Source organism: Eleginops maclovinus, chromosome 17 (assembly GCF_036324505.1).
Source record: "Eleginops maclovinus isolate JMC-PN-2008 ecotype Puerto Natales chromosome 17, JC_Emac_rtc_rv5, whole genome shotgun sequence".
Lineage (NCBI taxonomy): Eukaryota > Metazoa > Chordata > Actinopteri > Perciformes > Eleginopidae > Eleginops > Eleginops maclovinus.
In genome coordinates, this window is record NC_086365.1 from 17,557,382 (window position 1) to 17,582,076 (window position 24,695).

Genomic DNA, 24,695 nt, shown 5'->3' on the forward strand with positions numbered 1-24,695 from the left:
TACACACCTGAACATCAGCAGGAGAGGACTCTTTAAAGTAGAGACGCTACATACTGATACACACCTGAACATCAGCAGGAGAGGACTCTTTAAAGTAGAGACTCTACATACTGATATACACCTGAACATCAGCAGGAGAGGACTCTTTAAAGTAGAGACACTACATACTGATATACACCTGAACATCAGCAGGAGAGGACTCTTTAAAGTAGAGACACTACATACTGATATACACCTGAACATCAGCAGGAGAGGACTCTTTAAAGTAGAGACACTACATACTGATATACACCTGAACATCAGCAGGAGAGGACTCTTTAAAGTAGAGACGCTACATACTGATATACACCTGAACATCAGCAGGAGAGGACTCTTTAAAGTAGAGACGCTACATACTGATATACACCTGAACATCAGCAGGAGAGGACTCTTTAAAGTAGAGACACTACATACTGATATACACCTGAACATCAGCAGGAGAGGACTCTTTAAAGTAGAGACTCTACATACTGATATACACCTGAACATCAGCAGGAGAGGACTCTTTAAAGTAGAGACACTACATACTGATATACACCTGAACATCAGCAGGAGAGGACTCTTTAAAGTAGAGACGCTACATACTGATATACACCTGAACATCAGCAGGAGAGGACTCTTTAAAATAGAGACTCTACATACTGATATACACCTGAACATCAGCGGGAGAGGACTCTTTAAAGTAGAGACGCTACATACTGATATCAAACAACAGATTATAAAGAGAGACGATTCACTGAAGCCATTTTTATTTGTTCTTCTTTTTTATTACAGACAAAAAAGCGTGCTGGTAAACCAACTGCAATAACCGCAGTTTCAAAACATTTTGTTTTTGAAACTCGATGTTTTGTAATGTCTCTCCTTTCTCAACGTTGGGTTTCATAACCGTGAGACTTGAAGAAGTTTTGAAATCTGAAGCGTCTTGATTCCTGCATCCTCTCTTTATTATTTAGAAGATATATATTTTTTAAAGTTATTTTTTGGGGCTTTTTGCCTTTAATCGGATAGGAGAGTGACAGGAAAGTGGGAGAAAGAGTCTGGGTGGGATCCGGAAAGGACCACGGGTCGAGAATCAATCCGGGTCGCCGGCGTACGGTGCCCCAACCAGTTGTGCCACGGCCGGGCCCACTTAGAAGATATTTTAACGTGCTTTGAGTCAATATTTTACTTCATTATTACAACTATCGATATTTATCCCGACATCCCTAAAGATTTTATAATGTAAATGAGGAAAGCATCAAAGTGGCCGGAAAGCATTAAAAGACATTTCTGCGGGAATATTAGTTTATAAGGTATTCAAATATCTGCTAGCTTTACAGGCTGCTGCTTGTGTCGATCTTCAGGTCTTTGGCGACGAGTCCGGCAGTGACGGCGTGCATGGCGCCGCGGTGAGACTTGAACATGCAGACCGCTTCGTCACGAAACTTCTCGAAGTTAAACACCTCTCTGCAGAGAGAGTAAAGACACGGAGGCTCAGAAGAAACAGGTTTTACTGTCCATTTAAATAAAGAAGAGAGACTCCTTATTTTAATACCTGAACAGCGGGCGGGTGAACTTCATCCGGCCCTGATCTGTCGCCATCTTCATTGCCATGGGAACAGCCTCCTCCCACCGCGAGCGCACACAAAGGCGCAGCCACCTGGTGGGAGAAAACATCGTGACGTTGAGAATGACATCGTGACGTTGAGAATGACATCATGACGTTGAGAATGACATTGTGACGTTGAGAATGACATTGTGACTTTGGACATGTTATTCTTACTTTGCTGAAAAAGTCGTGACTGTGAGGATGAAGACGAAAGTACTTTACGTATAAAGTTGTAACTTCTAGCGTTCTAGTGTTGTTATCATCCTAATGGTGGACTCTTACCTGAAGCGGATCTCAGCGTTCTTGCTAGCGTTGAGATCGTAAACTTCCTGCATCTTCCTCACATGAGTCAGAGGCAGAGCCGCCTTCAGGGACAGACAGGAAGTCAATGCAAAGCATGCTGGGATTTATTAAAAAAGGTAATACGGAGATAATAATAAACACTTTGTTACCTCCTGAAGCAGCAGAGACAGGAACTCGATGACCTGATGAGATGACAGCGCCTTCACATCAGACTCCTTAAAGCTGCTCAGGTCCTGCTCCGCGGCCTGGAGAGCAGATTCATAATATCAGTAATTAATACATTAATAATAATAATAATAATAATAAAAGCAGGTCTCACCTTTATCCACCTCTGGCTCAGGGCGATGCAGGCGTCGGCCAGCGTGGTGTCGTACCTGAGACATGAGAAGGGTTAAAGATATTTAAAGAAATAAACAGACACTGATGGAGGACGGATCCACTCACTCAGGTTTGACCGGAGGCATCCCCGGGGTGAACATCCAGGCGTCCCAGTCTACCTTGTTCAGGACGTCCACCTGAGATCAGAGAAAAACCCCGGTGAGATTTACCTGCCTGACCTGGACATGATGCTGATCTGACTCTGAGAACACAGTCGGAACTCTAAGAGTAAAGTCCTGATTTACAGAATGACGTGGTAACTCTAAGAACACAGATTTGATCTTACAGGGTGAATTGGTTACTTGGTCCAGGTGAGTCTCACCTTGTCCTTGAAGTAGGTGAACAGGTAGTTCTTCCACTCGTCGGTGGTGGCGCCGCCGTATGCAAACATCTGGATGTACGACTTTACAAAGCCCATGAACACCTCTGGAGAAGGTGACAAACAGACCGTGGTGCGTTCAGGTATCTCACTCTTGTGTATGCAGGTGTTGTCTGTGGTGCGTTCAGGTGTTCTTTAATGTGTTCAGTTGTTACCTGGCCCCCCCAGCAGCTCCTCCAGGTGATACAGCAGAGCGAAGCCCTTCTCGTAGGGTACAGAAGAGAAGGCATCGTCCGGGTCAACGTCCTGAAGACTCGGGACCAAGTTAGTGAGGGGGTTGTTAGCTCCAAAGGTGTTCACCTGAGAAACCGACAGGAGAGACAGGTTAAAAACACAGGTACAGGTGTGAACGGGTGAGACTGGTAGAGAGAGAAAGATACAGGTGTGTACAGGTTAGACAGCTAGAGAGACACAGATCTGGTGAGACAGGTAGAGAGGCACAGATCTGGTGAGACAGGTAGAGAGACACAGATCTGGTGAGAAAGGTAGAGAGAGACAGATCTGGTGTGTACAGGTGAGACAGATAGAGAGAGACAGATCTGGTGTGTACAGGTGAGACAGCTAGAGAGACACAGATCTGGTGTGTACAGGTGAGACAGGTAGAGAGCGACAGATCTGGTGAGACAGGTAGAGAGCGACAGATCTGGTGAAACAGGTAGAGAGAGACAGATCTGGTGTGTACAGGTGAGACAGGTAGAGAGACAGATCTGGTGAGACAGGTAGAGAGCGACAGATCTGGTGAGAAAGGTAGAGAGTGACAGATCTGGTGAAACAGGTAGAGAGAGACAGATCTGGTGTGTACAGGTGAGACAGGTAGAGAGACAGATCTGGTGAGACAGGTAGAGAGCGACAGATCTGGTGAGAAAGGTAGAGAGTGACAGATCTGGTGAGACAGGTAGAGAGAGACAGATCTGGTGCGACAGGTAGAGAGTGACAGATCTGGTGAGACAGGTAGAGAGACAGATCTGGTGAGACAGGTAGAGAGTGACAGATCTGGTGAGACAGCTAGAGAGAGACAGATCTGGTGTGTACAGGTGAGACAGGTAGAGAGACACAGATCTGGTGAGACAGGTAGAGAGTGACAGATCTGGTGAGACAGCTAGAGAGAGACAGATCTGGTGTGTACAGGTGAGACAGGTAGAGAGACAGATCTGGTGAGAAAGGTAGACAGTGACAGATCTGGTGCGACAGGTAGAGAGTGACAGATCTGGTGAGACAGGTAGAGAGTGACAGATCTGGTGAGACAGGTAGAGAGACACAGATCTGGTGAGACAGGTAAGAGAGTGAAAGATCTGATGAGACAGGTAGAGAGAGACAGATCTGGTGAGACAGGTAGAGAGTGACAGATCTGGTGAGACAGGTAGAGAGACACAGATCCAGTGAGACAGGTAGAGAGACACAGATCTGGTGAGACAGGTAGAGAGACAAAGATCTGGTGAGACGGGTAGAGAGAGACAGATCTGGTGTGTACAGGTGAGACAGGTAGAGAGACAGATCTGGTGAGACAGGTAGAGAGTGACAGATCTGGTGAGACAGATAGAGAGAGACAGATCTGGTGAGACAGGTAGAGAGTGACAGATCTGGTGAGACAGGTAGAGGGACACAGATCTAGTGAGACAGGTAGAGAGTGACAGATCTGGTGAGACAGGTAGAGAGAGACAGATCTAGTGAGACAGGTAGAGAGACACAGATCTGGTGAGACAGGTAGAGAGACACAGATCTGGTAAGACAGGTAGAGAGACACAGATCTAGTGAGACAGGTAGAGAGACACAGATCTGGTGAGACAGGTAGAGAGACACAGATCTGGTGAGACAGGTAGAGAGAGACAGATCTGGTGTGTACAGGTGAGACAGGTAGAGAGACAGATCTGGTGAGACAGGTAGAGAGCGACAGATCTGGTGAGAAAGGTAGAGAGTGACAGATCTGGTGAGACAGGTAGAGAGACAGATCTGGTGAGACAGGTAGAGAGTGACAGATCTGGTGAGACAGCTAGAGAGAGACAGATCTGGTGTGTACAGGTGAGACAGGTAGAGAGACAGATCTGGTGAGAAAGGTAGAGAGTGACAGATCAGGTGCGACAGGTAGAGAGACACAGATCTGGTGAGACAGGTAGAGAGTGACAGATCTGGTGAGACAGGTAGAGAGACACAGATCTGGTGAGACAGGTAGAGAGTGACAGATCTGGTGAGACAGCTAGAGAGAGACAGATCTGGTGTGTACAGGTGAGACAGGTAGAGAGACAGATCTGGTGAGAAAGGTAGACAGTGACAGATCTGGTGCGACAGGTAGAGAGTGACAGATCTGGTGAGACAGGTAGAGAGTGACAGATCTGGTGAGACAGGTAGAGAGACACAGATCTGGTGAGACAGGTAGAGAGTGACAGATCTGGTGAGACAGCTAGAGAGACACAGATCTGGTGTGTACAGGTGAGACAGGTAGAGAGACAGATCTGGTGAGAAAGGTAGACAGTGACAGATCTGGTGCGACAGGTAGAGAGTGACAGATCTGGTGAGACAGGTAGAGAGTGACAGATCTGGTGAGACAGGTAGAGAGACACAGATCTGGTGAGACAGGTAAGAGAGTGAAAGATCTGATGAGACAGGTAGAGAGAGACAGATCTGGTGAGACAGGTAGAGAGTGACAGATCTGGTGAGACAGGTAGAGAGACACAGATCCAGTGAGACAGGTAGAGAGACACAGATCTGGTGAGACAGGTAGAGAGACAAAGATCTGGTGAGACGGGTAGAGAGAGACAGATCTGGTGTGTACAGGTGAGACAGGTAGAGAGACAGATCTGGTGAGACAGGTAGAGAGTGACAGATCTGGTGAGACAGATAGAGAGAGACAGATCTGGTGAGACAGGTAGAGAGTGACAGATCTGGTGAGACAGGTAGAGGGACACAGATCTAGTGAGACAGGTAGAGAGTGACAGATCTGGTGAGACAGGTAGAGAGAGACAGATCTAGTGAGACAGGTAGAGAGACACAGATCTGGTGAGACAGGTAGAGAGACACAGATCTGGTAAGACAGGTAGAGAGACACAGATCTAGTGAGACAGGTAGAGAGACACAGATCTGGTGAGACAGGTAGAGAGACACAGATCTGGTGAGACAGGTAGAGAGAGACAGATCTGGTGTGTACAGGTGAGACAGGTAGAGAGACAGATCTGGTGAGACAGGTAGAGAGCGACAGATCTGGTGAGAAAGGTAGAGAGTGACAGATCTGGTGAGACAGGTAGAGAGAGACAGATCTGGTGCGACAGGTAGAGAGTGACAGATCTGGTGAGACAGGTAGAGAGACAGATCTGGTGAGACAGGTAGAGAGTGACAGATCTGGTGAGACAGCTAGAGAGAGACAGATCTGGTGTGTACAGGTGAGACAGGTAGAGAGACAGATCTGGTGAGAAAGGTAGAGAGTGACAGATCAGGTGCGACAGGTAGAGCGTGACAGATCTGGTGAGACAGGTAGAGAGAGACAGATCTGGTGAGAAAGGTAGAGAGTGACAGATCTGGTGAGACAGGTAGAGAGACATAGATCTAGTGAGACAGGTAGAGAGAGACAGATCTGGTGAGAAAGGTAGAGAGTGACAGATCTGGTGAGACAGGTAGAGAGACATAGATCTAGTGAGACAGGTAGAGAGACACAGATCTAGTGAGACAGGTAGAGAGTGACAGATCTGGTGAGACAGGTAGAGAGAGACAGATCTGGTGAGACAGGTAGAGAGTGACAGATCTGGTGAGAAAGGTAGAGAGTGACAGATCTGGTGAGACAGGTAGAGAGAGACAGATCGGGTGTGTACAGGTGAGACAGGTAGAGAGACAGATCTGGTGTGTACAGGTGAGACAGGTAGAGAGCGACAGATGTGGTGAGACAGGTAGAGAGAGACAGATCTGGTGAGACAGGTAGAGAAAGACAGATCTGGTGTGTACAGGTGAGACAGGTAGAGAGAGACAGATCTGGTGAGAAAGGTAGAGAGTGACAGATCTGGTGAGACAGGTAGAGAGAGACAGATCGGGTGTGTACAGGTGAGACAGGTAGAGAGACAGATCTGGTGAGACAGGTAGAGAGAGACAGATCTGGTGAGACAGGTAGAGAGTGACAGATCTGGTGGGACAGGTAGAGAGTGACAGATCTGGTGAGACAGGTAGAGAGAGACAGATCTGGTGAGACAGGTAGAGAGACACAGATCTGGTGAGACAGGTAGAGAGTGACAGATCTGGTGGGACAGGTAGAGAGTGACAGATCTGGTGAGACAGGTAGAGAGAGACAGATCTGGTGAGACAGGTAGAGAGTGACAGATCTGGTGAGACAGGTAGAGAGTGACAGATCTGGTGAGACCGGTAGAGAGTGACAGATCTGGTGAGACAGGTAGAGAGTGACAGATCTGGTGAGACAGGTAGAGAGTGACAGATCTGGTGAGACAGGTAGAGAGAGACAGATCTGGTGAGACAGGTAGAGAGTGACAGATCTGGTGAGACAGGTAGAGAGAGACAGATCTGGTGAGACAGGTAGAGAGAGACAGATCTGGTGAGACAGGTAGAGAGAGACAGGTCTGGTGTGTACAGGTGACTGACTGAGTCCTGCAGCTCCTTCCAGCCCCCGGCAGCTTTGAACTGTCTGAAGTGCTCTCCCTCCATCGACCTGCCAATCATCCTCTCCAGGTAAACTGTGTGGCCCTCGTTCAGCCTGCACACAACAGGTATCACGCTGAATGTAATATACACATTACTCTACGCATCCCGCTTTAAATAATGCATGGGTTCATCATGTATGTTTACCAGAAGTGTTCCCAGGTCTTGTTGGTCACCAGGTTCCCGGTCCAGCTGTGGGAGATCTCATGAGCAATCACCTGTAGGGAACACATGAACACATGAACATGTGTGAGCATGTGAACACATGAACATGTATGAGCGTGTGAACACATGAACATGTATGAGCGTGTGAACACATGAACATGTATGAGCGTGTGAACACATGAACATGTATGAGCGTGTGAACACATGAATGCAAGTGTTGTGTACTCACGTTGGACAGAGACTTGTCTCCTGCCTGTAGAGACAGACAGAAATAGGCTGATCAGTCACATGGTGATAATAACAACCGGTGGGGGTGTATGTCTATATATATATACAGTGGGGGAAATCAGTATCTGATCCCAGAACAGGCCTCAGTTCTTGGTGGAGAAAGCCTTGATGGACAGCACAGAGGGCAGGTGCTTCCTGTAGTTGGTCTCCAGGTCTGCTCACATCTCAGGGGGGGTTTGGTCCTCTCCTCTCTGCAGATCCTCTCCAGATCCTTCAGGTTTGGAGGCTGATGCTCGGCCACTGGAAGCTTCAGCTCCCTCCACAGATGCTCTATGGGATGGAGGTCTGGAGACTGGCTAGGCCCCTCCCTCACCTTAATGGGCTTCTTCTGTAGCCCCTCCTTAGTTGCCTTGGCCGTATGTTTTGGTCATTGTGAAGCTGGAAGACCTATCCATGTCCATGGTCAGTGTCCTGGCTGAGGGAAGGAGGTTATCAGCCGATATTCTGCGATACCTGGCCCCCTCCATCCTCCCCTCGATGCGGTGAACCGCCCTGTCCCCTGAGCAGAGAACCCCCCCCCCCCCAGAGCATCATGTCTCCACCCCCATGCTGGACGCTGGGGATGGTGTTCTTGGGTCATAGGCAGAACTACTTGCACTACCGTCAAACTGTGTTGATGGTGTCGAACACATGTATTACTTAGTTGTTTTTTTCTGTATACCCCTTTTTACCCCCCCCCTTTTTTTCTACGCTCTTATCTTTTTATGTTTTATGTTCTTGTTTATATTCGCACTGTGGGACTGCCAGAAACGGTATTTCAATTTCCTGTATGTATAACACATGTTGAAACTTTGACAATAAAGTGGACTTTGACTTTGAAAGGACACTAACTGACAGACATGAGTACAACCCCAAGAACACCATCCCAACCGTGAACATGGAGGTGGACACATCATTCTTTGGGGATGCTTTTCTGCAAAGGGGACAGGACGACTGCACCGTATTGAGGGGAGGATGGATGGGGCCATGTATCGCGAGACCTTGGCCAACAACCTCCTTCCCTCAGTAAGAGCATTGAAGATGGCTCGTGGCTGGGTCTTCCAGCATGACAATGACCCGAAACACACAGCCAGGGTAACTAAGGAGTGGCTCCGTAAGAAGCATCTCAAGGTCCTGGAGTGGCCTAGCCAGTCTCCAGACCTGAACCCAATAGAAAATCTTTGGAGGGAGCTGAAAGTCCGTATTGCCCAGTGACAGCCCGGAACCTGAAGGATCTGGAGAAGATCTGGATGGAGGAGTGGGCCAAAATCCCTGCTGCAGTTTGAGCAAACCTGGTCAAGAACTACAGGAAACGTCTGCTCTCTGTGATTGCAAACAAAGGTTTCTGTACCGGATATTAAGTTCTGTTTTTCTGATGTATCAAATACTTATGTCATGCAGTAAAATGCAAATTCATTATTTAAAATCATACGATGTGATTTTCTGGATTTCAGTTTTAGATTCCGTCTCTCACAGCTGAAGAGTACCTATGATAAAAATTACAGACCTCTGCATGCTTTGTGAGGGGGGACACATGCAAACTGTATATACATACTATACTGTATACTAATACACAAATACAGTGGGGCAAAAAAGTATTTAGTCAGCCACCAATTGTGCAAGTTCTCCCATTTAAAAAGATGAGAGAGGCCTGTAATGTTTATCATAGGTACACTTCAACTATGAGAGACAGAATGGGGGAAACAATCCAGGAAATCACATTGTAGGATTTTAATGAATTCATTGTAAATTCCTCGGTAAAATAAGTATTGGGTCACCTACAAACAAGCAAGATGTCTGGCTCTCACAGACCTGTAGCTTCTTCTTTAAGAGGCTCCTCTGTCCTCCACTCGTTAACTGTATTAATGGCACCTTTTTGAACTCGTTATCAGTATAACAGACACCTGTCCACAACCTCAAACAGTCATACTCCAAACTCCACTATGGCCAAGACCAAAGAGCTGTCAAAGGAGACCACAGACACAATTGTAGACCTGCACCAGGCTGGGAAAACTGAATGTGCAATAGGTAAGCAGCTTGGTGTGAAGAAATCAACTGTGGGAGCAATTATTAGAAAATGGAAGACATACAAGACCACTGCTAATCTCCCCCGATCTGGGGCTCCACGCAAGATCTCACCCCGTGGGGTCAAAATGATCACAAGAACGGTGAGCAAAAATCCCAGAACCACACGGGGGGACCTAGTGAATGACCTGCAGAGAGCTGGGACCAAAGTAACAGAGGCTACCATCAGTAACACACTACGCCGCCAGGGACTTAAATCCTGCAGTTCCAGACGTGTCCCCCTGCTTAAGCCAGTACATGTCCAGGCCCGTCTGAAGTTTGCTAGAGGGCATTTGGATGATCCAGAAGAGGATTGGGAGAATGTCATATGGTCAGATGAAACCAAAATAGAACTTTTTGGTAAAAACTCAACTGGTCGTGTTTGGAGGAGAAAGACTGCAGAGTTGCCTCCAAAGAACACCATACCTACTGTGAAGCATGGGGGTGGAAACATCATGCTTTGGGGCTGTTCTTCTGCAAAGGGACCAGGACGACTGATCCGTGTAAAGGAAAGAATGAATGGGGCCATGTATCGTGAGGTTTTGAGTGAAAACCTCCTTCCATCAGCAAGGGCACTGAAGATGACAGACAATGTGATTTCCTGGATTGTTTCCCCCATTCTGTCTCTCATAGTTGAGGTATACCTATGATGAAAATTACAGGCCTCTCATCTTTTTAAATGGGAGAACTTGCACAATTGGTGGCTGACTAAATACTTTTTTGCACCACTGTGTATATATATATATATATATGTGTGAAGTATGTGTGTGTGTGTGTGTGTGTGTGTGTGTGTGTGTGTGTGTATACCAGCAGGGTAGGGGTGGCGAAGGTGAGGCAGGGGTTCTCCATGCCTCCGTAGGGGAAGGATGGAGGGAGAACCAGGATGTCGTACTGACCCCAAACGTAGGGGCCGACCAGATCCTCTGCAGTCTTCAACATGTCCTCTGTCTGGTGGGTGAGGGGGGGGTGGGGAGGGGGAGGGGGAGGGGGGGGGGCATGTTTACTCTTGGAGAAACATAGAAACTGTTTACCACTGACTGCTAAACTCACCTCAGAAAACTCAAACGCCGCTTTATCCACCAGCTCTTTCTCAGACCAGACTCTGGAGCGCGGCCCGATCTCCCTGTCAGCCAATCAGAGGGCAGAGCATTGCTTACCTGCTGAGGGTATTATATTAGGCAATGTGAATGATATTACTGTACAGGTGAGAGGGTACCGGCTCTCCAGCGCTCCGACCACGATCGCAATCAGGTAGGAGGGCATGGGCACCTGAGGACATTAGCACTGATTATAAAAGCTGTGTGTGTGGGGGGGGGGGCAGGTAAACGAGAGGAGAAGAAGAGCTGCTGACCGGCTGCCTGAACCTGTAGATGATACGATCTTTGTCCTGAGGATCTACTTCCTGTCCGTCTCTCACCGCACTCATTACTGCAACCAGATCTTTAGGGACAGACACCTGAGAGACAAGACACAGGGCATACTGAGAGACAAAAACACCTGAGAGACGAGACACAGGGCCCACTGAGAGACAAAAACACCTGAGAGACGAGACACAGAGTACACTGAGAGACAAAAACACCTGAGAGACGAGACACAGGGTACACTGAGAGACAAAAACACCTGAGAGACGAGACACAGAGTACACTTAGAGACAAAAACACCTGAGAGACGAGACACAGGGTACACTGAGAGACAAAAACACCTGAGAGACGAGACACAGGGTACACTGAGAGACAAAAACACCTGAGAGACGAGACACAGGGTACACTGAGAGACAAAAACACCTGAGAGACGAGACACAGAGTACACTGAGAGACAAAAACACCTGAGAGACGAGACACAGGGTACACTGAGAGACAAGACGTGTGTTTGTGTGTGTGTGTTACCTGAGCGTAGTAGGTGTGTTTGACAGACGGAGTGTCCTGACAGGGAATCATACTCCTGCAGTGATGTGCCTGCAAGACAAAACGCAGGGACCCATATTCCTCTTTATTTATCTTTAGTAATTAAACTGAAAAACACGTTTCTATTCGGCTGTAAACTAAAGGAGAAGAGGAAGTAATGTTTGTTTCTTCATGTTAACAGGAAGTCTTCACACAGGAAGTGTGTGGAGACTTTAGAAACTTCTCTAAACGGTTTCTGAAACCACAGACTGCAACACATTAAACAGCAGAAGAAGAGCTTCACTAACCCCTTAATGAGATATTCAATTATAAATATTATATTTACCTGACACTGACTGAACAGGTAGGGTTATTATCATCATTATTTTTATTATTATTATTTATATATATTTACCTGACACTGACTGAACAGGTAGGGTTATTATCATCATTATTTTTATTATTATTATTATTATTTATATATATTTACCTGACACTGACTGAACAGGTAGGGTTTTTTCTTCCCGGCCGTCTGCTCAGGTGAGAGCCACTGCAATGCGGTTGCCGTCGGTGACGTCTCATAGGTCACCTCCACGATCACATGTTGCCCTCTGATTGGTCGACACAAACATCTTAGCTTTATTTTACTTTCAAAGGACTCTAACAGGAAGTGGATTGAGGCTCACCTGGAAAGGTCGAAGGGCAAAGCGATCTCCAGAGGGGCCCCTTTAAAGGTGTGTTTAGGGCCCGTCGTAAAGCGCGCCGCTTGCCCGTTAGCTTTCACAGAGAGGATCTGCAGGTCCCTGGAGTCCAGAGTCTGCAGGTACACACAATAAATAATTCACTATAAATACATAATAACAACAATAACAACAACAACGACAATAAGAACACATAAATATTAATAATAATATTAACAATACAGATTTAAAGAAACATGAGTCTATTATTGATAATACAACAGGTTTTTCTATAATGAGGCTCTGAGTCAAGACTGACTCACCTGTCCCTGAACACATCACCTGTCCCTGAACACATCACCTGTCCCTGAACACATCACATGCTTACAGTCAGCAAACAAAGTCCAACACAACCTCATCTGTCTGAACATGTCACACCAAACTACACACCCCAACTACCTATACACACTTCAACTATCTACACACACTTCCTCTGTCTACACACACTTCCTGTTTGAAACGTCTCACACACAGAAGCCATTCAGCAGCGGTTTAAAGGTCCTGCTCTGACCGGCTGTATAAATACAATAATAAAGGAGAGTATGATCAGTGCTCTGTTTTTATGACACATTTCTGCAGTAAACTAATGAAGTGTTTGACGGACAGGTGAGACACACGTCTCTGACAGCCAAAGTCCAAACAGCCATAAATAATGTGCAATAACTTAAAGTCTTACCATAACCAAACTCCACCCAGATTAAACACCTCCAATAATAATATTAATTCAACTGATGAAGAGGATTAAATGATATGTATTATTCTGAATAATTATAGTTTTAAAATGTCCAAAGACTTCATGTTAATAATCACAATTGGGGTTTTGTTTTCTTCTCTTAACAGACAAATAGTCCAGTGCTTTGTTTAATGTGCTGAAAGTCTGCAAAAAAACAAATCAAAAGATTTAGAAAAACAAATAATCACAATTCAATTTCATTGAAACTTTTTAGATTTACTATAATTATAACTTGATTTTAGAACCTTAGAATCTCCCAATTACAGAATAAATAAAGAGCCAAAGAGAGCTTAGTATTTAATAGTAAACATATTTAATATTAATTAAGAAACACTAAATATTACATTTAAATATATGTAATATTTAATTTTTCATATTTAAAAAATAATATTTGATATATGTTAATCATTAAATACTAAATACTATATTTAAATATTCATTTGAGGTTTTTCTTCCCCTCAGTACGGCGTGATCTAGCGCCCCCTTCAGGGACGTCTCCTCACGGTAAGAAATGTCAGTTTTGACTGAATGCTCCGGTTAGCTTCAGTGCTAACACCGGGTGAGGTACTGGAAACTTTACCAGCGCGTGCAGCCGGTCCTGCAGAGCCTCCACGGTCAGCGCGAGGACTCCTCTGATCACATGGCGGGAGAAGTCTACGTAGAGCGTGAGGTTCAGGTGCCGGGTGAGAAAGTGGGAAACGGAGGAGAAGGAGCACGGGTCCGACATTCTGCCTGGAGGGGAGGAAGCGCGAGACTGAGCAGTACAAGACACAACACCCAGACTCCAACCGACACTCTGAACACACAGACATCCGGCTTTCACAATAAAGCAGGGGCTACAACTTCTCACGCTTTTATTTTTGAAATATTGTTAGACATAATAATTAAAATATACTATTTTAAAAATAGAAAGAACTTATTTAAGACGGATCATTCGTTTGTTAGGTTTTTAAAATTATTTTTATTTAATAATGTATATTTTAATTATTTCCAATTCAAAGATTCAAGGCTCTATCATCAGACGCACAGCAGCTACAGGTCCGGAGCTCCGCCAACACTGCAGCATAATAGACAGATCATAGTTACTGAGAAAAAAAGATTAGCAATAAAAATAGTGCAAGCAGAGTCTATATTCACGTAAATAGAACATGATATAAACAGAATGTAAAGATACATATTGTTCAGTAAGATGAAATGAAATACGGTGTATTACACTATTTAGATAAATACATTATAGAAGACAACAGATGCTTTATGGAGGCCTTCACAGAGCTCAGGTGTTTAGAGGTCATATGGCCTGTGGGATGAAACTGTCTCTGAGTGTGGTGGTTTTGATCCTGATACTGATGTACCGCCTGCCAGACGACAGCAGACAGAACAGTTGGTTGTTGGGGTGATGGGGATCTTTGATAATCCTGTGGGATTTCTTCCTGAGCCTCCATGGCCCTCTGCTCCCAGAGAACCCTCTCTATGGTGCCCCTGTAGAGGTCAGGACCCTCTCTATGGTGCACCTGTAGAGGTCAGGACCCTCTCTATGGTGCACCTGTAGAGGTCATGACCCTGTCTATGGTGCCCCTGTAGAGGTCAGGACCCTGTCTATGGTGCCCCTGTAGAGGTCAGGACCCTGTCTATGGTGCACCTGTAGAGGTCATGACCCTGTCTATGGTGCCCCTGTAGAGGTCAGGACCCTCTCTATGGTGCACCTGTAGAGGTCATGACACTGTCTATGGTGCCCCTGTAGAGGTCAGGACCCTGTCTATGGTGCACCTGTAGAGGTCATGACCCTGTCTATGGTGCCCCTGTAGAGGTCAGGACTTTCCCTATGGTGCACCTGTAGAGGTCAGGACCCTGTCTATGGTGCCCCTGTAGAGGTCAGGACCCTCTCTATGGTGCACCTGTAGAGGTCAGGACCCTGTCTATGGTGCCCCTGTAGAGGTCAGGACCCTCTCTATGGTGCACCTGTAGAGGTCAGGACCCTGTCTATGGTACACCTGTAGAGGTCAGGACCCTCTCTATGGTACACCTGTAGAGGTCAGGACCCTCTCTATGGTACACCTGTAGAGGTCAGGACCCTCTCTATGGTGCCCCTGTAGAGGTCAGGACCCTCTCTATGGTGCTGTGATAATACTGTTGAATGGTAATAAAGTTAATAAAGGAATACAATCGTGACTAATTAAAGTAAATAATGACTAACCCTAAAACAGATTCAAACTGCGGACGCAGAAATTCACAAACAGGAACTTTTATTTTATAAGTTTAACATCAACAAGAGAAACAGGAAGTAAACATCAAACTCTTCACATGACCGTCCTCAATGACACACACACACACACACACACACACACACACACACACACACACACACACACACACACACACACACACACACACACACACACACACACACACACACAGATATTTATTAATAACATAAAGAGGAAACACATGTACGCTATACTTCAAAACATATTTGCATTTTTTGGAAGCGATACTTATCACATCTTAACTAGACTGCCTCATTCCAGCACTTTAATCACGGGGTCAGGGGGTCGTGGTGCGTTCAGTGTATATTACTAAAGAGGGAACACATATACACTATACTCCATAGAGGGGTCTACAGGTCGTGGTGCGTTCGAGTTCCCCGGTCTAGCGGAAGTCCTCTGCACAGAACATGCCCTTGGCACGGCGCAGGATGGAGTCCTTGGAGGCGTCGTAGGGGTGCTCTTTGGAAGGGATCTCCAGCACGGCGGGGATGGACTGCATGTGGCCGTCGATGGCATGGCGGATCATCTCGGCTATGAACTGGTTGATGAGGATGATTCCGATGTCGTTACGGGCGAGGAAGCTCCTGCGGGAGGGGGGGCGTGGTTAGTTATTTAGTCAACATTGGTACCATATAAAGCAAAAGATCGGATCTTGAACCGGATCCGGTTTGGTTGAAAAGCGGCAATAGAGGGTCTGATGAGGGGTCTGATGAGGGGTTTGATGAGGGGTCTGATGAGGGTCTGATGAGGCTCTGATCAGGGTCTGATGGAGGGTCTGATGGAGGTTCTGATGGAGGGTCTGATGAGGGTCTGATGGAGGGTCTGATGGAGGGTTTCTCACCTGGTCCCGCGACACTCGGGTTTAACAGAGGGATTAGTGCAGATTTGATGGAAGGTTTATTAAAGGTATTATTTAAGGGTTTATTAAAGGGTTTATTTAAGGTTTATGAAACGGTTTAACAGAGGTATTATTTAAAGGTTTATTAAAGGTATTATTTAAGGGTTTATTAAAGGGTTTATTTAAGGGTTATTAAACGGTTTAACAGAGGTATTATTTAAAGGTTTATTAAAGGTATTATTTAAGGGGTTTATTATAGGGTTTAACAGAGGTATTATTTAAAGGTTTATTAAAGGTATTATTTAAGGGGTTTATTAAAGGTATTATTTAAGGGTTTAATAAAGGTATTATTTAAGGGGTTTATTATAGGGTTTAACAGAGGTATTATTTAAGGGTTTATTAAAGGTATGATTTAAGGGTTTATTAAAGGGTTTATTTAAGGTCTATTAAGTGGTTTAACAGAGGTACTATTTAAAGGTTTATTAAAAGGTATTATTTAAGGGTTTAAGGGTTTATTAAACGGTTTATTTAAAGGTTTATTAAAGCTATTATTTAAGGGTTTATTTAAGGGTTATTAAACGGTTTATTTAAAGGTTTATTAAAGCTATTATTTAAGGGTTTATTTAAGGGTTATTAAACGGGTTAACAGAGGTATTATTTAAAGGTTTATTAAAGGTATTATTTAAGGGTTTATTTAAGGGTTATTAAACGGGTTAACAGAGGTATTATTTAAAGGTTTATTAAAGGTAGTTATTAACGGTTTATTGAAGGTATTATTTAAGGGTTTATTAAAGGTATTATTTAAGGTTTTATGTAAGGGTTATTAAACAGTTTAACACAGGTATGTAAATAAGGTTTTCTCACTTGAAGGTCTCCTCTATCTCAGCGACGCTCGTGTCCTTCTCCACCACAAGGAAGTTGGGTTTACGGTTCTTGTTGAGCTCGCCCACCCCCCCCAGCAGGAACCCGGTGCACGTGTCCTCATCCCCGATCACTGCAATCAGTTTACCGCGCGCAGTCATCTCTAAAGCTCGTAATGTTTTCAGATTTTAACAGAAAACAGAAAATCAGCTGCTTCTTCCGAGAGTCACGTGAGGTCAGCTGATCAAGATTTCCCTTTCCGGCTGCTTCCGTCACTGAAAAACACCATAATAAAATAAAGTAGATAAATAATAAACAAAAGGTTAACCGTTAGTGGTGCTTAAATTAAAGTAGTATTTTTTGTCAAACAAATTAAATAAAAGTAAAACTCGTGAAATAAAATCTAGCTAAAATAAAACAACTTCCTGTTCAGACCGCACATGCTGCCTTCAGGTAAACATCGGTCATTATGGTGTCCACTCTTACTTCGTCACGAATGTAAACGTTTTCAATCACAACAACATAACATCCTGCGCATGCTCAAACACTCTCACTGCTTATATAATAACTACTGTTTTATATATTTCCTGAAGTATTTGAAAAAGCAGTAAACGAAACAGACCATTAAAAATATTAAACGCTTTGTCTTGTATTTTCCGACAGCACCTGGAAGCCTCAACGAGTCACGTGAATGTCACGTGAGAGACAGACATACAGCTGAGCTCGGCTTGTTTAAGATCGTAGAAGAACAGCAATAACAACAAAAACTACAACCTAACAACAATAATAATGGTGAGTTTGACTGTTTCTTTTTTATTTAGTGGGACGTTTGTGGGACTAGGGAGTTTATAGACTCTGAATCTACTGCTGCAGTTAGCATTAGCCTGTTAGCTCTGATCCTCTGTGTTCACAGACAGCGGCTCTGACTGCGGGTCTGGACCGGATCCCGGATCAGCTCGGGTACCTGGTGATCAGTGAGGACGGAGTCCTGGCCGTGAGTCACAGAAACACCACTCGTAAACAAACTGTAGTCAGCGTCCTGCCTTCTTCTGTGGTGTTGAGAATAGATTCAGAATAACATCAAAGGATGAGTGATAAATCTGCGGTGTTGGAGTTTGGTGTGTGCTCACGATAGTAAAGTCTAGTGTCTGCAGTCTGCAGGTGAGCTGGAGAACGATGAGGTCACAGCAGGGGTGATGATGCAGATGGTCCGGACCGCGAGCCGCTTCAGGTTATCAGGAGTCGCAGAGCCGCCATTCAAACGCATGTCAGGTAACACACACACACACACACACACACACACACACACACACACACACACACACACACACACACAGTTGTACATGGAATTACACCCCTTTGCTCTTCTCTCCTTCTGTGTGGCAAACCTCTCAATGACCTTCTTATTCAATTCAGGAATGTCCCTGACATGTTTGTTCTCCATGGAGAGCATAGCCAGAGCGTTGAGGCGATTCGGTGTCATGGTGTTTCTCAGGAAGGTCTCGATCCTCTTCAAAGTAGAGAAGCAGCTCTCAGATTCAGCTGTTGTCATGGGTGTGGTGATGAGGCTCCGGAGAAGACTGACAGTCTCTGTGAAAGTGCTCTGAAGGTTGTTCTCCATGAAAACTGGAAAAGAGACACTGCACCACTGCAAGCATTGAACTCACTGTTATCACAGAGGAGGGACAGTTCTGTTTTGAGCTTGGTCTTTTTAACACAGGGTACGTCTGCACCTTCGTTTCAAGTGCTGCTTCAGGGAACTTCACACTGTGTTGTGGGAACATCTCTCCATGCAGCAGTGTTGCGCTGAGGAGGTGCTGGGTGAAGGAGAACCGCTCCTTGGCGGGCATCAGGATGGTATCACACACCTGTAAAAGATGTACCATTATCTGAAATTGCAATAAAGCTGTGAAAGGGATGCTGAACAAATGCCTATTTCCAAGTCCAGTATATGACTACTAAGGTTGTAACAGCACTACTCCTGATTGTACTTCATAGCATGTTTCCATCTCCTGATCTTTCACTCTCTATTGGTTTCCACAAGAAAGCAAGGTTTAGAGTGGCATTTCAATAAAGACACCACATATGTTCTGAGACATGTGAGGATGCCTTGTCCTTTTTGTAACTGCTCTGAAAAACCTGGAATCTACAAAAATAGTAAACAAAAATGTGTGGCAGTGTGGCAATATGCTCCCCTGTGTGCAGTGTCGGTTCAGGTTTTATTTTGGCTACATACCACCATCACTGAAACATATTCTAGGGCAAACACTGCCAGATCACAACCTACCTCTGTAGCCAGCCCCTGTTGTTCTCCTGCTCCCAGCACCCTCCGTCTCTTGATGGGCTCCTGCGGCCGGTCAGATGCACTCAGAGAGGAATGGAGGCCCTGGTCCAAAAGATCAAGTCGCTAACTTGCCATGAAACTTATTAATGTGCCATTATTTTCATTGTGTGCAATATACTCATTGTTGTTTACAGTATATGTATATAACTAACTTTAAACCATTTATTTTTACTTGTGTCAGTTTAAAACCTTATCTGTATAACACTCATGAGCCAGATGCCATGTCATTCTGCTGTGCACTCATCCTGTGTATAGTATGAATAACAACTAGGTCTAAATGAACCCTGAATCAATAAGAACTAGGCCTCCTCTAGAAGTTGACCTGGATAAGCCTGTTATTACAAACTGTGTATTAACTACCTGCATTATTATTCACATCTGAGAGTCTCTTCTCTTTCCTTTTTAAATACTAAAACAAATATAAATGTGATGCATGATATTCATCACTTTGATGACACGGCACATTTAGACTGTTGGAAGTGAGGAACTGCTGTTTTCTAAAAGCTTTGTCAGCCAGTTATTTACCTGAGTGTTTGCATGCTGTCTGTGAACTTCTGGACAAGTCCTTTAATGAAGACGGGGTCGATGGTCCTCTTCTGCAGCTGGTTGAATAGCATGTCCACATGTGGCATGATCCTGTGGAACAATTCCAGGAAAAAACAGAAAGCCTCGTCTTCAAGCATCCTCACAAAGCCCCCAGCCTCTAGGACAGTTACAGGATCAAAGCTCACAGAGTCCTCCCTGGTCTGGAAACACTTGAGCAGGTCATCCTTTTGTTCGTACAGTGTTTATTGTGGAAGTTCCACCGTGTTGTAGAAGCTCTGTGGAGTCAGTGCGCCACCACTTGGTCGAGCACTGCGGTTCGCTTGGGAGACCTGGAGAAGAAGGCAGAAAATCCACCAATGTCTGCAAAGAAAGTGCAGATCCTGGGGATGTGTGATGCTGCCTGCTGCATTATGAGGTTCAGCTGATGCGCATAGCAGTGCACGTAGTGTGCATTCCCGTACACATCCATTACCTTAACGGCTTCCCTTTGTCACTAGCCTGCTGTTTGACGATATCAGGTTGATCTGGGCCCAGCTCTTTACCTGAAGTTTGTCCGCCAAACGTGTTCTCTCAAACGGCTCTTGAATGAGAGATTTCACCGAGTTAGGGACCGGGTTGAGTCTTGGGGTAGTGTTCAGGCTTGCCATAGTTGTTGTAGTTAAAATGGCGCCTACAGTGTCTGGTCCTGACCTTCAGGAGCCTCTTTATACATTCATGGCCTGGGGCTATTCTTAAACAGCCCTCCGGAAAAGAAGTTTTGATGACGCTGATTCGCTACATTTTATGACAGACGTTCATATCTTGAATCAGCAATTGGCTAACCTGCTACAGAGACCCACCCCCGTGGGGCGGTTTCTCTTTAGTCCCAGCACAGTTTTTCAGTCATACAGAGTTTGAGTTTTAAGCTTCCGTGGAGTTGTAGCCGCAGTGCATTTTTCAAAGTCTTTTTGCTAGAGCTAGCTCAAGATCGCCCCCTTCAGTGCGGCAGATGTGCGAAACCACACCTAAAGGGGCGGGACCAGGTGAAGCACGACTTTAGTCTGATTGGACAATGACGTTTTGACAGATCTAAGGTCTAGAGCACTGATTACGACTGCTGCTGAGTTAGAAACACTATCCCTCTGTTTACCGTTGGTAGTGCGTCGCCCAAACCGCCCGTGTGTGACCTACAGTGAGATGGTAACAGGCATGTGCTTAGTGACTTCGCTCCAGCCAGTTTCTGTGGGGTGACGCATCTGATGTGAGGCAGAGCTCGTCCCTGCCTCACTTATCATCGCTCCCATGTAGTTGTAGCGGAGCTCGGCAAATTTGCCGATTTTTACTATAAAAAGGGTTAGGGTTAGGATTTGAATCAGAAAAATCACATTTACAGCACAGATCAGTGGAGACTGCATGTGTCTGTCTCTCTCTCTCTCTCTCACACCCCCCCTCACCTGTCTCACTGCCCCCCTCAGTGATCCTGGAGGACTTTGTTTACACGGTGACTGTCTCCGGGCAGAAAGTCTTCGTGGTCAAACGGCAGAACAACCAGCAGGAGCCAATCAGCGTGTGAAGTTTAGAGAGGACTTGATGCTGGGGTCAGAGGTCATCAGATCCTCAGTGTGTTAATAAAGTTTGGTATGTTTGTATTTAACTGAATAAAATGATGTGTGTTTACAGCATGTGCTTTTATTTTGAAGGCCAATTCCGACGCACCCACTAATGACGTTTAGGTTAATGGAAGTTTCCTGCTAACTTTAAATAACTAATATTAAAGTGTCAAAACCTGTGATTAGAATACCAATGTCTTTTGTAGAATATTAAATACCCCTTTAACCTCCAAAGCTAAAATAAACGTGTTTATTTTTGATTATTATTTGATATTAAATGATAAACATTTACCTGGTTGCTTTTTCTCTAAAAATCACAAAGGATGAAGAAAGAGAAAGCCTTTATTGCATCATCTTCATCACTTCTCTTCTTCACATCATAATGGAATGACTTCAGGTTAGCCCCGCCCCCTCACAGGTGTGTGTGTTGAACCCCGCCCCTCACAGGTGTATAAGCCCCGCCCCTTCCTGTCACATGATTTTAAAACATGCAGATTAAAATAAAAACAGAAGAGGACGAGGTCAGAGTCCATGACATCACTTCCTCCCACAGACGACACGTATAATTTAAAAAAACAAAAACAGTTCAGTGAATTCCTCCTCCTCCTCCTCCTCTTCATCTCATCTCCTCATCTCCTCTTCCTCCTCCTGATCTTCCTCAGCGTTTAGACAGCTCGATGGACAGCCAGTCCAGACCCTCGTACAGCCCGGTTCCCTGTGTTGCGCAGGTCGCCTGAACGTGCCACTGAGGGAAATGTGACAGAGTGACAGCCAATCAGAGAGCAGCAGGCGCAGCATTTCAAAATAGGGCACACCTCAAAGCTTTTCAGAATTTTAATGTGTACAAAGCAGCTGCCCAGTGGGACTTTATTTCATTCGGAAACGAGGTAAGTCAAATCTTCTCCAGTGTGTCCGCAGGCTTTATAGTACTACAGTATGCAGTAATAGTACACAGTATTAGTACTCACAGTCTTGCTCCTCAGGCTGTGCAGCCCCAGCTTGTCGGTGAGTTCACTGACCGCCATGGCGTTGGGAAGATCCTGTTTGTTTGCGAAGACGAGCAGCACGGCGTCCTTCAGCTCGTCCTCCTGGATCTGCACATACAGTAACGTTATATACATACACATACACATACACATAAATATATATATATAGTGTGTACTGTGTACAGACCATCTTGGAGAGCTCCTCCGCTGACTCAGCGACTCTCTCTCTGTCGTTACTGTCCACCACGAAGATCAGACCCTGAACACACCACACACACACTTATCACAGTATAGAGATGCTACTTGATACACACGGTTCACCTCTACAGTAGTACTGCACATAGTACTATATCTTTGTATACAGTGTATAATACCTGTGTATTCTGGAAGTAGTGTCTCCACAGCGGTCGGATCTTGTCCTGCCCCCCCACGTCCCAGACCGTGAAGCAGATGTTCTTATACTCCACCGTCTCCACGTTAAAGCCTGACACACACACACACACACACACACACACACACACACACACACACACACACACACACACACACACACACACACACACACACACACAGTGAATTTACTATTGTTTATTTATTGGTGTTTGTTTACTTCCTGTATGTTACTGACCAATGGTTGGGATGGTGGTGACGATCTCTCCCAGCTTCAGTTTGTACAGGATCGTAGTTTTACCTGCTGCGTCCAACCCCACTGAAACACACACTTAAAATTACTCAAAATAAAATTAAACAACAAAAAAATAAAAACACTTCAGGATAAAGAAAACAATCTGCCTCACTATAGCTTTAAAGTTCACTTTAAACTAGATATAACTAAACATTAGAACAGATCACGTGTTACAAAGTCCAGCTTCCTGCAGTCTCCAGCTGCTAGCTTTTTTTTTCTCAGGTCTTCACTGACAGCTGAGGGTTAGGTGCAACCTATCTGGACTTTATATCTATGGGGAAAGATGGACCTTTATAAATTTCCCATTCGGGGGATTAATAAAGGTCCATCTTTCTTTCTTTAATAAGCCTTGGAGCTAGTTAGCCTCAGCGTTAATGTAGTTTATTTAATTGACAGTTAGTCTGTTAGCTGTTAGCCTAGCCTCAGAGTTAATGTAGTTTATTTAATTGACAGTTAGTCTGTTAGCTGTTAGCCTAGCCTCAGAGTTAATGTAGTTTATTTAATTGACAGTTAGTCTGTTAGCTGTTAGCCTAGCCTCAGAGTTAATGTAGTTTATTTAATTGACAGTTAGTCTGTTAGCTGTTAGCCTAGCCTCAGAGTTAATGTAGTTTATTTAATTGACAGTTAGTCTGTTAGCTGTTAGCCTAGCCTCGGAGTTAATGTAGTTTATTTAATTGACAGTTAGTCTGTTAGCTGTTAGCCTAGCCTCAGAGTTAATGTAGTTTATTTAATTGACAGTTAGTCTGTTAGCTGTTAGCCTAGCCTCAGAGTTTATGTAGTTTATTTCACTGGCAGTTTGCCTGTTGGCTGTTAGCCTAGCCTCAGAGTTATTCTAGATAATGTCACTGACAGTTAGCCTGTTAGCTGTTAGCATGCTCTCACCCATCAGGATCCGCATCTGCTTCTTCCCGAACAACCGGGAGAACAGAGAGGAGATGGTCAGACCCATATTTAGAGTCTCGTTGAGCGGCGGGTGGTTAGAGACTGAAGAGGAGAAAGAGGAGCCGGGCAGTCTGGAGCAGCAGCCGGGAAGAGTAGCCGGTTATCAGCCGGTTATCAGCCTGAGATGAGCCGGGAAACAGCAGTAACATAGACCCTGATCCTCTCTCCTCTTGGTGCCACGTCGAGGCCAACGGGGAACAAATGACGTCACTGATCTGACACACAACAGTGCCGTGTTCAAGTCCTCACAGAAAATCTGCATTCCTGGATTCGTCCCACTGAAGGGAAATGTACAGTGTGTAACACTGTACATTTCCCTTCTTACCTGTAAGTAAGAGTGGCACAGCAAGTAAAACAGGAAACACACATTAGAAATAAAATAAATAATAATCATTAAATACAAATAAAGACATGAAATGATAAACCAGAAAAGCAAACATTAGAAATAACATTAATAATAATAATTAAA

General features: G+C 44.9%; 4 protein-coding genes across 6 annotated transcripts; 1 reads left to right on the top strand and 3 right to left on the bottom strand.

The window, feature by feature from the left end:
* Positions 1-771: 771 nt before the first annotated feature.
* Positions 772-13,954, bottom strand: lta4h (leukotriene A4 hydrolase). Of its 2 annotated transcripts, XM_063905653.1 has the most exons (19): positions 13,752-13,954; positions 12,385-12,515; positions 12,189-12,309; positions 11,702-11,770; positions 11,167-11,271; positions 11,032-11,084; positions 10,866-10,938; positions 10,623-10,763; positions 7,714-7,737; positions 7,467-7,537; positions 7,263-7,374; positions 2,843-2,987; positions 2,631-2,734; positions 2,375-2,445; positions 2,250-2,304; positions 2,080-2,175; positions 1,910-1,992; positions 1,574-1,678; positions 772-1,485 (listed from the first exon to the last, which is right to left on the bottom strand). In XM_063905653.1, exons 1-19 carry the CDS (start codon positions 13,896-13,898, stop codon positions 1,353-1,355), a joined length of 1,839 nt encoding a protein of 612 aa, XP_063761723.1. In that variant the 5' UTR covers positions 13,899-13,954; the 3' UTR covers positions 772-1,352. The 2 variants fall into 2 exon arrangements, with proteins under 2 accessions (XP_063761723.1, XP_063761724.1); XM_063905654.1 differs by lacking the exons at positions 12,189-12,309; positions 12,385-12,515; positions 13,752-13,954 and adding an exon at positions 12,045-12,080.
* A 1,443-nt stretch (positions 13,955-15,397) lies between these two features.
* Positions 15,398-17,395, bottom strand: atp6v1f (ATPase H+ transporting V1 subunit F). The gene is made up of 2 exons (XM_063905148.1): positions 17,138-17,395; positions 15,398-16,019 (listed from the first exon to the last, which is right to left on the bottom strand). The coding sequence occupies exons 1-2, from the start codon at positions 17,293-17,295 to the stop codon at positions 15,818-15,820; spliced, it is 360 nt and encodes a 119-aa protein (XP_063761218.1). The 5' UTR covers positions 17,296-17,395; the 3' UTR covers positions 15,398-15,817.
* Positions 17,396-17,797: 402 nt separating this feature from the next.
* Positions 17,798-21,682, top strand: lamtor4 (late endosomal/lysosomal adaptor, MAPK and MTOR activator 4). Of its 2 annotated transcripts, none has more exons than XM_063905147.1 (4): positions 17,798-17,926; positions 18,048-18,128; positions 18,289-18,406; positions 21,479-21,682. In XM_063905147.1, exons 1-4 carry the CDS (start codon positions 17,924-17,926, stop codon positions 21,574-21,576), a joined length of 300 nt encoding a protein of 99 aa, XP_063761217.1. In that variant the 5' UTR covers positions 17,798-17,923; the 3' UTR covers positions 21,577-21,682. The 2 variants fall into 2 exon arrangements, with proteins under 2 accessions (XP_063761217.1, XP_063761216.1); XM_063905146.1 differs by lacking the exon at positions 21,479-21,682 and adding an exon at positions 18,551-19,228.
* Positions 21,683-21,849: 167 nt separating this feature from the next.
* LOC134878957 (ADP-ribosylation factor 4) lies at positions 21,850-24,437 on the bottom strand. The gene is made up of 6 exons (XM_063905145.1): positions 24,167-24,437; positions 23,228-23,308; positions 22,974-23,083; positions 22,787-22,858; positions 22,582-22,707; positions 21,850-22,358 (listed from the first exon to the last, which is right to left on the bottom strand). Exons 1-6 carry the CDS (start codon positions 24,231-24,233, stop codon positions 22,272-22,274), a joined length of 543 nt encoding a protein of 180 aa, XP_063761215.1. The 5' UTR covers positions 24,234-24,437; the 3' UTR covers positions 21,850-22,271.
* Positions 24,438-24,695: the final 258 nt, after the last annotated feature.